A 14658-nucleotide genomic window follows, 5' to 3' on the forward strand; every position below is an offset into this window, starting at 1 on the left:
AATCGCAGTCACAAGGCTCGATGTTTCGAGGTTCACTTAATATTTGCTCATAGTCCATTGCCATTGTTTCGGGGGCGGTGGACGGCTAATCTCCTCCAGAACAGTGGATGTTGATAACGGTCATATTTCAGCAGTTTTACCGCAAAAAGATTGTTTTACTTCACTGCAATAATGTACAAGACAACAAACTAAGCAAATTACACGTAAACTAACAGAGTGATAACTTGAACTTTCACCAAGCACGTACACAATTTGTCAATCGTCTTCAGACAAAACAGTCCATTTTATAACAAAGAAATCCAAGCCCCACGTGAATGATAACAAAATATCCCCAAAGCGCCCCCACTTATCTGAAGCAGAAAAAAAACACTTGAACCTACTATGTGATTGGCCTTTTCCAGCAACTCCACAAACGCCTCGTCCTCGTCGGAACTGAATTCGTCGCCGGTATGGCTAACCGACAACCGATGGTACTGCCGATGGGGTTCGTAGTAGTGATGATCGTGATCCGTTCCCTCCCCGGACCGTTGACTGTCCGCATAGCTGTGATAACTCCGGTCCACTTCATCATCCCCCTCACCTTCGGGACTGACACTCTTCCGACTATCCGACTGCGGCGAATATTTACCCCCACTACTGTTGGACGACACCACACTGCTGCCGACACTTTGGCTATTGCTGACCGAAGAACCCACGGATCCCACTCCCCCATTTTGGCTCACAGACACTTCGGTCAGCCGCGACGCACTTTTATCACTGATATCACTGACATCGTTCCGGTTGATATCCACATTGAGATCTTCGTTCGATTCGCGAATCTTCAACTCGGTGGCGGTCAGATCGTCGTCATGCTCGAAACTGTAGAACTCGCCCGAGCCCGGATCTTCATTGTCGTGATCGCTGTGGTACAGAAACTTCTGCCCTCCGCCTATCCGGTCGTCTTCACTAATACTCAGCTTGATATCACTCGTCATTTTTCTTCTTCTTTTGCTTTTTGGTTTGCGCGTGGATGAAATTCCGGACACCTCCCGGTGGTGGTTGACGATCAGAATGTGGTTTCACCTAAGAAACAGAAATGACACTGATTCTCTGCGCGGCCGAATGCGGTCGGTGGCTTTCACTACAGTGGCGTGGAATAGAAAAAGTCGTATTAGTCGCCGCACTGTAGCCGTCCCTGTGTGCGACACCACTGGAAGCTATGAGATTTTTATCAGTTTATTGGGTTTTTGTTGTCGTTGTTGTTGTTGTTGTTGTTGTTGTTGTTGCTGCTGTTGTCATCGACCGCGACAGTGTGTCTTTGTGTCTATATTTATATTGATAGGCCGACAAAGGTGGGCAATTGTTTGCGTGACGCTTTTATTAATTGATTAATGAATGTACTAATATAGTGCTTAGTTTAGAAGATTGATTTGATACTAAGTTTGGAGGTTGAAGTAAAGAACCTTGATCAAAACTTGAGACAATTTGAACTGAACCACAGGTCTTGTTTTAAGGCTTGAAAGGGAAGGGGAGTTCGACCGAGTGTTACGCCCCATACACAAATTTTAGGATTTTCACACAAAGAGCGTTACGGTGGTGCGGTGGGTGAAGAGGGGGTAACAAAAATGCCAATTTTAGTGTTACGTAATAAATGGACATTGGCTTAGTTATAGCTTTCTCTGACAATTGCCATTTTGTATGCATGTTTACTAAATTCTTCTCTTACCTAAAGCAATAAGAATTGAAGACCATACTCAAAATAAGCTTGAAACAAGCTGTACCTCTGTAATGCTCTAACCGATTTCAACCTATTACTATACAGATGAATAGACAACGTATCAATGGCTGAGAAAACAAATGATAATGACACATTCTACCGTGACGTTACAACGTTTTGAAACCTTTCTTGTCATATTTTTCACTATAAATCGTAAATTCGACCTTAAATCCTCAAATATTTTTTGCATATTCAGATTCTTTGTAAAATTTCCAATAAGTTTAATCTGCTAAACAGTATGTTTTCATTGAAAAAGTATGTTAAAAATGGCAATTAGCGTGACGTTACAACGTTGTAACATCACGCTACTCACTCCCATTTTTAACATACATTCCCAATGAAAACTAACTGTTCAACAGATCATGCTTATTGGAAATTTACAAGGAATCCGAATATGTAAATATATTTAAGGGCTCGAATTTACGAGTTTTTTTTTTATTTTTAATCACTTAACCTAATTTACAGCTCTATTGTCCACTGGGGCACTACGTGAGCAATTTTCAATTGACAGCTGCACTTACATTTTGTACAGCGTCTAGATTCTATTCTACTTTATCGAACTGGTTGCCTTTCTGCTGCTTTCACATTTCTACTTTATACCTGGTAGAATGATGAGCACAAGGATGATGATGGATGGCTGTTGTTCATTATGAGTAGCAGTTCGCCGATGTCCAGGTATCCAGGTCCGTTTGAGCCATGGGGCTCAGAAGAGGGTCAGTGTCAGTTGCTCTCGGGGAAAAGCAACTGACGAAAAATTGCAAGTGCCGGGGCTGGAAATCAAACCCATGACCATCCGCATATGAAGCGAACGTGTGAGCAACTACGCCACGGGCCCCGGTTGAATTTACGAGTTATAGTGGAAAATCTGACAGAAAAAGCGTCAAAACATTGTAACGTCACGGTAGAATATGTCTAATATAGTTTGCTAAAATTCTGTGAGGAAACGTAAAATAGTTATTTATGCAACAAGTTGCAAAATGGGTATTTTTCAGCACGAGTTGTACATTTATCCAACAAGTCTTGCAACTTCAATAGCTGTTTGGGGCTGTTCATAAACCACGTAGACCAAATTTTGGCAATCTCAGACCCCCGCCCTCCCCCCTCGTAGACTTTCGTCCATACAAAAATTTTAAAATTTATATGGAGTGTAGACTTTGGCCTACATGAATAAGTACATTGAGTGGCATGCACAATAAGCCACGGAAGTCGATAAAAATTCTTAGCCAGAAAGGAAACTAACCTGGCATCTTCCAATTTGCGATCCACCCGGGTAGACGAAAATATCTGAATATTCAAAATCAAACAATTTCCGATGTCATATCTCGATGTTATTTTGATATGTTATTTAAAGATTTAATGAATATCGCTTGCACAACTCAAAGTGATGTGACACCATTTTTTGTTCTTGTCAAAATATTTGAAAATTTCTGCATAGGAACAAAATTCTGCTGAACGAAATGGAACACATACGCCCACTCTTTATTACACCAACGAACCGAACTTCAAAATGACTGACAACTCTCAGGTCATTTTGACAGATGTAACATGAGCATGAAAAGGACGACAACAATATCGATAAAGTAGAAATATGATCCGTCTTTTTCGTGCATGTCTGTGGTCTGCCAAAATGACCTGAGAAGTGTCAAACATTCTCATGGCTAGCTTTGGTGGTATAATCAATGTTAGAGAAATGTCAACATTTTTGAACTGTAGAAACGAAGAAACTTATTCTCTTGCTCCCTAATTATTCACAACAGTGGGATTCCACGGTGCAGTGTGCTTCGCAGCCGCACGGTTAGCAGCGTTTGTCGTCCTGGCATTTCGTAAACTTCGGAGAGTGGGTTTGATTCTCGCTCCAGTTGGAGGAAACTTTTTGTCAAACGGAAAATTCTTCGTGAAAACTTGAAGCATTGGAAGGCAATCAACGTTTTAGTCAATTGAGATAAATTTGTGAAAAATTACCACTTGTTTTGGTGGGATTCGAACCCACGACTCCGTATCGCTAGTCCGACGCTTTAACTAGCTGAGCCATATAACAAGTTACGATTCTGCGGAGTAGAAAATCAAACTGGATTCGAAGCACCACCCCAACCGGGTCTGTCTTTCTCAACAGCTTGCATCGACCATGTGGTCGGTGACGATGTATGTGTCAGTCGAGCTACAATATCAACATTCTAAAGACAATACGCTCAAATAAGGTTCAGAGGATGTCAAACCGTTTCGTAGGGTTTCAAGAAGAGTATAAAGGGGTCTCAAGGCGTTTCAAGTCATTTCAAGAAGTTTCAGGAAAGCTGTATAGAAACTCAAAGAAGTTTCAGGATGTTTGAGGGTTTTGTATGGACTAAAATGGCTTTCAAGGGATGCACAGTGGGAAAAAATCGACCCAAAAAACGGATCTTTTAACGCCGCTGGTTTCGGTACGTGAAGTTGACCATTTCTGACGTAAAAAAATACGAGAAATCGATTGGTGCCAATTTTATTCACCGCACGGCACGGGAAGTGGTCCATTTTGCCCCATTTTGCCTTTTTTTCATACAAAAAGAAAATTAAAATGTACTTTCAAACAACTAACACGACTGTAGATCATTGAAAATAGCTACAGATGTAATTAGAAGTTTATAGGAATCATAAGAATACATGAAAGATCCTTTTAAATGCTTATTTTGCCCTATATGCCCCAACAACTGTCGGATATTCACAATTTTTTCTAATTATGAATGGATTTTTAATGTTACTGACTTAAAGTTGATTTGTTTGGCATGAACAAAAAGCGGTAGATCGTTTATCACCAGAATAATCTTCGGGAGATGTCCAATTTGCCCCATTTTTCCCTATGTTCATGAAAAAATGAGATTTATAATGTTTCCATGAAAAACAAATACTGCTATGGAACGTTGAAATTAGTTTTAGGTGCAATTGGAAGCTAACAGTTATCATGCGTATATATGAAAGATATTTTCCCTATTTTACCCTACATGCCCCTAAAACTGCTGGATAATAACATATTTTGTATGATTATGTAATGTCGCTGGATGCAAAACATGAAGCCCTGGATCATTTTTGATATATACAAATGCGGTTTATCGATTAATACTACAATCATTCTCGGAATGGTATATATATAGCTGTCCATTTTACCCCAATTTGTCCTGATTTTGTCATGTAGTGAATAATTCAATTTTTCCTGATTTTTTGTCAAGTAACGAATAAATTAATTTCCCTTATTAGCATTGGTACTGAAACCAATATTATCAAAAAGACATATAGGGTGACATTGGGTATTATCGGCAGGTTTGTTCTCTTCGTCATGGGGGGTTTTTGTCAATTAAATTGCCTGAAACTTGACCATATCATTCAGCTTAATTGGGAAGGATTTGAGGCCAGCTCTGAGTTTAATAGGGTTCAAAAAACCCCCCAAGACGAAGTGAACAAAACGGCCGAGAATAGGTAATTTCCCCTATATGAATTTTTCTATAATTTCAGCTTTTGATAGGGAACTAAGGACATAATAAGCATTTTATAAAATATGTCAAATATGCGCTAAACTGATTAAATGGGGCGTCTCAAAGCAAATTATATATATTTAAGATGCCCCAATTAATCAGTTGTGTACATATTTGCCACAAATTAAGATTAGGATTAATGCTTATTATACCCTGTATTCCCCACCAAAGTCATATGTTTTAATTGTCCTTTCGATTACATTCGTTTCAGTAACAAAAGTCCATCAGTTTGGACATAAGCAAATGGGGGAAATCAATTTATTCATGAGCCGACAACAAATCAGGGCAAACTGGGGTAAAATGGACAGTTATTGTACCCTCCCGTGAATGATTCTAAACCTTATCGATAAACCGTATTTGTATGTATAAAAAAATGATCTAGGATTTCATGGATTGCAACCAGTGACATTACAAAATAATAGAAAAAATGTTATCATCCAGCAATTTTAAGGGGCATGTAGGGCAAAATAGGGAAAATATCTTTCATTTATGCGCATGATAGCTGGTAGCTTCATATTGCAACTAAAACTAATTTCAACGTTCCATTACAGTATCTGTTTCTTATAAATTCATTTTAAATCTCATTTTTCTATGATAATTGGGCAAAATGGGGCAAATTGGACAACTACTGAAGGTGATTCTGGTGATAACAGATCTAGCGCTTTTTGTTTATGCAAAAAAAAAGAAAATCAAATCAGTAACATTAAAAATCCATTCATAATCATGTAAAATTCACAATTTCCAGCAGTTGTTGGGGCATATGGAGCAATATAAGCATTTAAAAGGATCTTTCATATCTGTTTATAATTTCTAATAACCTCTAATTACACATGCAGCTATTTTCTATGATCTACAGTCGTGTTAGTTGTTTGAAAGCACATTTTCATTCTCTTTTTGTATGAAAAAAGGGCAAAATGGACCACTTCCCGTGCCGTGCGGTGAATGAAGTTAGCACCAATCGATTTCTCGTACTTTTTTACGTCAAAAATGGTCAACTTCACGTATCGAAACTAGCGGCGTTAAAAGATCCGTTTTTTGGGTCGATTTTTCCCACTGTGGGATGGTTCGGAGGGGTTCCAATGTGTTTCGCAGGGGTTTCAGGGGGCTTTTTAAGGGAATTTCAGAGAAATGTCATGCCGTATCATGGGGTTCCACAAGAGTTTGTGGGAGTTTTAAGAGGCATTCAAGAGATTATCAGGAAGTTTCAGAGAGGTTTCAAAGTGCTTCGAGGTGTTAGACGGGAAAGTTGATTATATAGACTGGGTCAACAAAGTCGATTTTTTTTGGAACAAAGCTTTTAGCGTCCAAAACAGCTGCGCAAAATTTGGGAGCGATTGGTTGCGTTCTCATGAATTGATTTTTTGTCTAAAATTATCTAACTAATGAACTTCAACGTCAGCCTAGGATATGCCGAAAAACTTTGTCGAAGACCGTAAAGTAATCCGACACTTGTAACATAAGTTATTACGTGCGGATCGTCTGACAACATTTAACACGTAAAGGAATAACATCAATAATAAAATCTCAATTTTTGGCCTAACTTACCAAGCGTATAACTTTTTTCACAAGCGCCGGATCACTTTGCAGTCTTCGGTAATGTTTTTCAGCATATCCTAGACTTTACTTTAACGTAATCGGTTACATACATAATTTTAGACAAAAAATTTCAACTTATGAGGAAAATGCAAAAAAAAAGTTCGTTTTCCCATACAAAGTATCATACACTATTCAATCGCAACATTCTCAACGACGGATCTCCGACATATCTTAGCGGGAACCATTTAACCGTCATTGACATCTTCCTCGTGAGCAGGTCCATAGTCCAACGTTTCTTCTTGAGCATTAACCTGGATCTATGCGGCAGCAACCACCATCCACTGAAAATCTTGGTGGTAACAAAAGCATCGTTCGACGGGTACGATAAGAGCTTTTTTCAGGTGACCGGCGCTTCTGCAGTAGACGTGGTCAACTTCTATATTCCTCCCGTTAGTAATAAACTAGACATACACCAACCTTTCTCCTTCGGTAAACTTCAACACGCTCTGATCCGCAGCAACAACAAATCCGCCGGCCCTGATGACGTCGGATACCCCATGATCAAAAATCTCGATAGAATTCGAGGTCACCTTACTCGAGCTAATCAATAGAACGATTGCAAGCACAACGATTCTTATCCGCCGAGTGGCGAGGGAGCTTCGTCGTATCCATACCGAAAACAGACTTACAAACACGGGAACCCTCCGGGTTCCAACCGATTGCCCTGACCCTGCCTTTCCAAGGAGGCAGAGCGAGTGGTCAATCATCAGTTGACATACTATCTGGGACTCTCTTGACCACCGGCAACATGCCTTCCGGCCTGAACATGGGACGAACACCTATTTTGCTGCTCTGGAAGAAATTCTGCATGAGGCCAGTTTGAACAATCACCATACGGAGTTTGTCTTATTGGATATCTCCAAAGCTTTTAACAGAGTTTGGGCACCTCTGGTTCTCAAAAAGTTGGTTAGGTGAGATATTAGCGGCTACATCCTGCACTTCGTCAATAACTTCCTATCGAACCTAACTGAACGAACGATCAGTTCAAGGTGTTAATAGGGGCCACCAATAAGTCAGCATGTTTCAGAAAAAAAGACAGGGGTACCACAAGGATCCGTTATCGCCGTTATCTCTTCTTGAACCTAATGGACGGGGTCATTGAGAACCTCCCGAACGGCATTCACATTCTTGTCTACGCTGGAAAGCCCATGCTGCTGTTACGTGGGTCGCGGGGTCTAGTCGATGCTGCCAATCGACTGCAAAGCACTGCCGGTCTAACACTCCCGCCAATTGCGGAGTGCTTGTGGTATGGTGAACGAGACTGGCGGAACTCTACACCACGCTTCGACAACAAAATCAAAGAAAACTTTAGAGCAGGGGACAGGTCCATACGCCAGCGACTATCAGTTGCAGGGATCTTTCAGACGGCCTATAGCGATCAGAAGGTTCATTGACAGCCCGCTGACGACGCTGGGTGTTGGAATTGCGATAGCTGTGGAAAATTTTGCGATCAGCTTAAGACTCCCGGAACAATGTTCAGTGTTCTCCGCCGAGGCGCCGGTCATCTTCCACGCTGAAACTATACCTGCGGACCGCCCTCTTGTGATTATCACAGACTCGGCTAATTGCAGCTCATCTTTGCAATAATATATCCTTCGTCACCCATGGATCCAAGCCACCATCAAACAAGCCCACCTGGAAGCACCTTTTTGTGGATCCCAGGACACTACGGTGTCCCTGGGAATTAAATGGCGCACGATTTGGCAGGTTCCGGGTATTCAGGTTCCCGCTACAAAACAACTGTTTCTTTGCTGGTCTTCAAACGCCGGGTAACATCGTCTAATCAAGACACTCGGATCAGCGAATGGGCTCACTGCCGTGGGACCTTTTGCGGAAAATTAAGCAGAGCACCAACAGGCGGACTTGAAATCTAAAAAAGAGCAAGTCATTATCTCAATTACATTTTTTGTAATAGTTAATCGTGAATCCTCAAGTACTACGTAATATTTTCCACTCGGTCCATGTTTTTATGATGAGAGCACTACACTGGGTCATTACCAAGATTTGGGAGGAGGAAGTATTACCGGAGGAGTGGATGGAAGGTATCGTGTGTCCAATCTACAAAAAGGGCGATAAGTTGGATTGCGGGAACTATCGCGCGATTACACATCACACATGAGCGCTGCCTACAAGGTACTTTCTCAAATTTTATGCCGCCGTCTATCACCGATTGCAAGAGAGTTAGTGGGGCAATATCAGGTTGGATTCATGGGTGAACGCGCTACAACGGAACTGACGTTCGCCAGGTGTTGCAGAAATGCCGCGAATACAACGTGCCCACACATCACTTGTTCATCGATTTCGAATCGGCGTATGATACAATCGATCGAGAACAGCTATGGCAGATTATGCACGAATACGGATTCCCGGATAAACTGATACGGTTGATCAAGGCGACGATGGATCGAGTGATGTGCGTAGTTCGAGTATCAGGGACACTCTCGAGTTTCTTCGAATCTCACAGAGGGTTACGGCAAGGTGATGGTCCTTCGTGCTTGCTGTTCAACATTGCGTTAGAAGGTGTAATAAGGAGAGCGGGGATAAACACGAGTGAGACGATTTTCACGAAGTCCGTTCAGCTGCTTGGTTTCGCTGATGATATTGATATTATAGCTCGTAAATTTGATACCATGGCGGAAACGTATATCCGACTAAAGAGTGAAGCCAGGCGAATCGGATTAGTCATTAATGTGTTGAAGACAAAGTACATGATGGCAAAGGGCTCCAGGGAGGAATCAGCGCGCCCGCCACCCCGAATTTATATCGACGGTGATGAAGGCGGTTGAAGAATTCGTGTACTTGGGCTCACTGGTGACCGACGACAACGACACCAGCAGAGAAATTCAGAGGCGCATTGTGGCAGGAAATCGTGCTTACTTTGGACTCCACAGAACTTTACGATCGAATAAAAATCTCCGTAACACGAAGTTAACTATCTACAAAACGCTGATTAGACCGGTAGTTCACTATGGGCACAAAACATGGACTCTACGTTTAGAGGACCAACGAACCCTTGAAGTTTTCGAACGGAAGGTGTTGCGTACCATCTACGGCGGAGTGCAGATAGAAGAAGGGACTTGGAGAAGGCGATTGAACCACGAGCTGCATCAGCTGCTGAGAGAACCAACCATCGCCCACACCGCAAAAATCGGGAGGCTACGGTGGACGGGTCACGTCATCAGGATGTCGGATAGCAACCCGACTAAAATGGCTCTCGAGAGTCATTCGACCGGTACAAGAAGACGTGGTGCGCAGCGAGCTAGGTGGGTCGACTAAGTGGAGGACGATCTGCGGACCCTACGCAGAGTGCGGAACTGGAGACAAACAGCCATGGACCGAGTGGAATGGAGATGGCTACTACTATGTACAGCAGAGGCCACCCCGGCCTTAGCCTGATCGGTAAGGTGAGTCCATGTTTTAAAATTCATATTTAAGACTTGTCTAGTGCATTTCAGTACAACAAATGATTCGAGTATTGCAAAGATAACGTTCTAGCTTGTGAATCGATCACGACTTTGGCATGAGTGATTGCAACCCTGTTATCTATCACAGCTCAAGTGATAAACGAGTCCATGTGTGCAGCAATAACCATTCTTCAAGAGGGTGACATCATTTGCTAGTATATTTGTACATTGGACAAGGAATTGATTTATCTGCAAAATGCGGTGCGAAAGTCAATACAAATGCTTCTATCCGTCTTGATATCAGATGTATTTTGTCAATCACCCTACCCGACAATGAATCAAATTCATTGTAAAAGTCTTAGTACTTAGGATTCGATGTTTGCCATAGTTAACACATCATTTATTTGAATTTCAGCTATAAAAAGCAAATGCAATTTAAAAACCCAAGTAACGTTCTGATGAATTATTAGTCTTGTAAAGGTTTTGAGAATCGTCCTTAAACCTTATACATTTAATTTAAGTTTTATGGTGGTTTTAAGAACCTCTTCTAGTTTAAATTGACTAAAAAAAATACTTTGCTATTTTACTACTTTACTCAAGGTAATCTACCGATCTTGCAGTTCATTCTGTTCCTAGGAGTGTGACCATGAAGATCAAACATCAAATGTACAAATTAGACGTCGTTGAAATTACTCATCCGGCCACGTTCCACCCACACACCATAGAAAGTTTCTTAAAGATCTCCCGATCGCCTGCACATGACGCTCCTCTCTAAATGGAGTCCACAAATTGAGCGCACCACACTATATTGACACATTCCCCCGCCGACCGCCACCTATGTCAACAAAAACAGCATCTGCTGCGTTGTGTGTACAACATATTGCTTGCCAGCATCATCGTAGGTGCACAGGTCCAAGACGCGGCATTTCTCGCGCAGTTGTGCGATTTGCTCAATAGAATAGAATGCTCGCACAACTAGCAGCAGCGTAGCGTAAGAAAAATAGTTTTAAATTTCTTGGCCAACTTCATACAGTCCTCTGTCAACCTCTCCTGACTGCTCAAAGGCAGCAGCATGCAATCATTATTCAACGCCTAACCGGACCATAAAGCGTGAATTCTTCTGTCATTCGCCCCAGGTGTAGAGGAAAGTGGGGCAAAAGTTATTCTGATGTGTTTCTATCAACTTGAATCATTGTGATGAAAAAAAATAAATAAAAAATTTTCATGACATATGAAGCTCACAAAAAACCGTGTAATTTTAAGAAATTTACATGATATGCTCTGTAAATTTAAATCATACATCATGTACTCTAACATTTGCAGTAACATGACAATTGAAGTAACATGACAATTTATGGTTGCCATCTAGGTCTAAGCAATTAAATGTTTTTCTTTTTTTTTTAATTTTTACCCCAACTTCTGCTTTCATTTGTGTTGCTAGTCGATGTCCATTCAGGTTAACCTCGCAGAAACAATCCACGATTAGTTCGCGCGGTTCTCGTCGCGTTCGGCACCGGACCGACGACCGTCGACCATAAGCGCGTTTCTGTTTCTGTTTTATTTTTTAGCATATAAAGGCATAAACTGGGACTGGCTGGCTGACTGACATTGACGCCTGCTGCCGCATTGTTGTTGGTCGGCCGTGTTAGGGGCTATTTTTTGCATTAGTCCGTCGTCTCCAACGTTGATTGTTATGTCAGAATGCCAGAGCTGTATGGGGTCGGAGACGTCTGTTTTCGTGTTATTATAATTGTTTCTGGTTTCCACGAATGGAACAAAATATAAGCAAATAGCTTGTCTTGCAAATCGCGATAGTTTTTCCAGAATTTTTCACTTTTTAGATAAACTTGAAAGCGATATTTTGAATACAGAAACAAACATAACTAAATCCATAGATAGACGATATTTCAGACAGTGTTCTCAAGTTTACACAATTGTACTAGATTACTTGGGATATTGGAACCTCTGTTTTTTTTTTTCGTCTATTTTTTTTATATGCATTGACAAGGTTTTTAGCCGTAGGCTAGTTTATTTCGAGACCTACGGCTTTACTTCCTTCCAAATGATAACTTTCATTCGGTGGAAGTAGGATTCGAACCCAGGTGCTCAACGTAGAAGAGTCGTTCCTTTTCATTTTATTTTTTATTTTTTTATTATTATTTTGATTAAATTTTGGTTGACAATCGTACCACGAAAACATACGTGCAAATGAATTGACATCACACAGGGCTGTATGGATCAACCATCTTAAATCCATTTGTCGCGCACATGTCGTCTGTGGGTCGTTAGCTTCCGCTGACGGGATGACTCAATCGAGAAATGCATCCCGCGTATAAACGCCCCACGATTAGTCATATCGTTTTCGTCATCACCACTTTGGGAACTCGACAACAACGACGAGTATGAGGCGAAACCAACAGAAAACCTGAAGAACTCTGTCATCGTATTCCGGTGTTCAGCGTGAGGCTTCTTCCTCTTCGGCATGGTCTTTCTTGCTCTTCGGGTTGGAATCACCTAGGTATAGACAGCCGGTCCCACAGAACAACCACGACGGCCAAAACCTTCCGCCGCCCATAGGAATGTGTCATTCCGTTGTTGAGTAGGCACCGGCTGAAGTTTGAGGGAGATCAACCAAATAAATTTAAACAACTTTGAGTGTTTGAGTAGTGCTGATCTTTAACGAGATTCAAAAGTTAAAAACAGCCTCAGGTGTGCAAAGCTCATTATTGATTCATCGTCGTTTTATTGCCACCGCAAAGACTTGGTGGATATGACTGGCAAATAGGAGGATTTCATCATACGGTGCCGAACGAGATTTACTTTGCTTATTGAATGTAAACGTGGGACATTAGGAATGCAAAATCTAAAGGAAACGATATGAAGATACCTTAAATGCTTCATTTCGCCCATATCTTAGCATTTCAAAAAATACGTTGCATTTTATCACATTCATTAATATTAACACTTAAACTACCGAGGGGGTAAAAACTCCCGCGAACTACCAAGGGTCCAAAAAAGTCGGAAGTCCAACTTTGACAAGGCATTTCTCGGCCGTTTTTCAACCGATTTCAAAACTTTTTTTTGCGATGGAACCGGACAGGTTTCAAGATCATCGTCCAATTGAAAAAAATAGAAAATAGATGCGTCTACCCAAAGTTATTAAGCAAAAGGCACTTCCTAGTTTTTTTGAGAGCGCATTTTTTGCGCACATTGATCAATAAAACAAAATTTAAAGCGATGACATATGGTTTTTTCGACTCTAAATCATGCGTGCAGCTGGAGTGAACATGTTTGTGCAAAATTAGTGATTTTTCAGTACACTGATAATTTACCTTACTCAAAAAACTGCTAAAATATCCTATTTTTCACATAAAATAAGCAATAAATAAAAATTCAAAGCGATGACATATAGTTTTTTTGGTCTTAAATTGTTCGTAGGACTGTACTCGACATTTTTGATGAACAATGAAAATGTTCTAATTACACTCTTATTTTGTTTTACCCGGAAAACTACGAAAAATCCATGCTTTTTACACAAAGTAGTCAACAAAACTAAATTTAAAACGATAACATGTAGTTTTTTAGCCTTGAAATGTTCGTAGCAGTTTGGGGGACATACTTGAAGAATAATAATGATGTTTTCATTACACTCAAATTTTGATTCACTCAAAAATCAACGAAAGTACCACATTTTTCACGCAAAGTGCTTAACAAAAATAATGGCTCAAAATGCAAAGTAGTTTTTTACCTTTAAATTATTCGTGAAAGTGTACTGGACGTTCTTGATGAGTAATAGTGATGTTTTCATGACACACTTAATTTATTTTACTCGAAAAGCTACAAAAATACCATAATTTTCATACAAAACAGTCAATAAAACAAAATTTAAAGCCATAACATGTAGTTGTATGGCCTTAAATTTTCCGTTACAATGTACTGAACCTGTTTTTGATAAAATGTTGATGTTTACATTATACTAATATTTTGTTTTATAAAAAAAAATGTACGAAAATACCACAAAAAAGCGAATAAGCCAAAATTAGAAGCAATGATATGTAGTTTTTCAACTTTGAATATATCGTAGTAGTTTAGTGGATTCATTTGAACAACCTTAGTGATGTTTTTATTACACTCATATTTCATATCACTCAAAATACTAGGAAAATACCACATTTGGCACACAAAGTAGTCATCAAATAAAAATTGGAGTCAATGCATTATAGTTTTTTTTGCCATGAAATTATTTGTAAAAAAGTACTAGATTTATTTGATATCTTATAATATAATAGTGATCTTTCAATTACACTCGTTGTTTTCTAAATTTGTTTATAAAAAATCAAAAACAACTCAAATAAAGAGAACTTACTATGCGCAGCATATAGTCACATGTTGATGACCG

General features: G+C 40.3%; 1 protein-coding gene across 6 annotated transcripts in view; it reads right to left on the minus strand.

Moving 5' to 3' along the window:
* Positions 1-14658, minus strand: part of LOC109402218 (leucine-rich repeat flightless-interacting protein 2) — a 445842-nt gene that overhangs the window by 64052 nt on the left and 367132 nt on the right. For 2 of the 6 annotated variants that reach the window (XM_062845226.1, XM_062845227.1), the window contains exon 2: positions 381-1062. The exons of 2 other annotated variants lie outside the window; for them this stretch is intronic. In XM_062845226.1, coding sequence (XP_062701210.1) covers positions 381-974 — 594 coding nt within the window. In that variant the 5' untranslated portion in view covers positions 975-1062. Of the gene's footprint in view, positions 1-380; positions 1235-14658 lie in introns of those variants that run through there. 2 more of the 6 variants (XR_003897654.2, XM_019674853.3) reach the window with 2 other exon arrangements.

This window comes from Aedes albopictus, chromosome 1 (assembly GCF_035046485.1).
Source record: "Aedes albopictus strain Foshan chromosome 1, AalbF5, whole genome shotgun sequence".
NCBI classification, from domain to species: domain Eukaryota; kingdom Metazoa; phylum Arthropoda; class Insecta; order Diptera; family Culicidae; genus Aedes; species Aedes albopictus.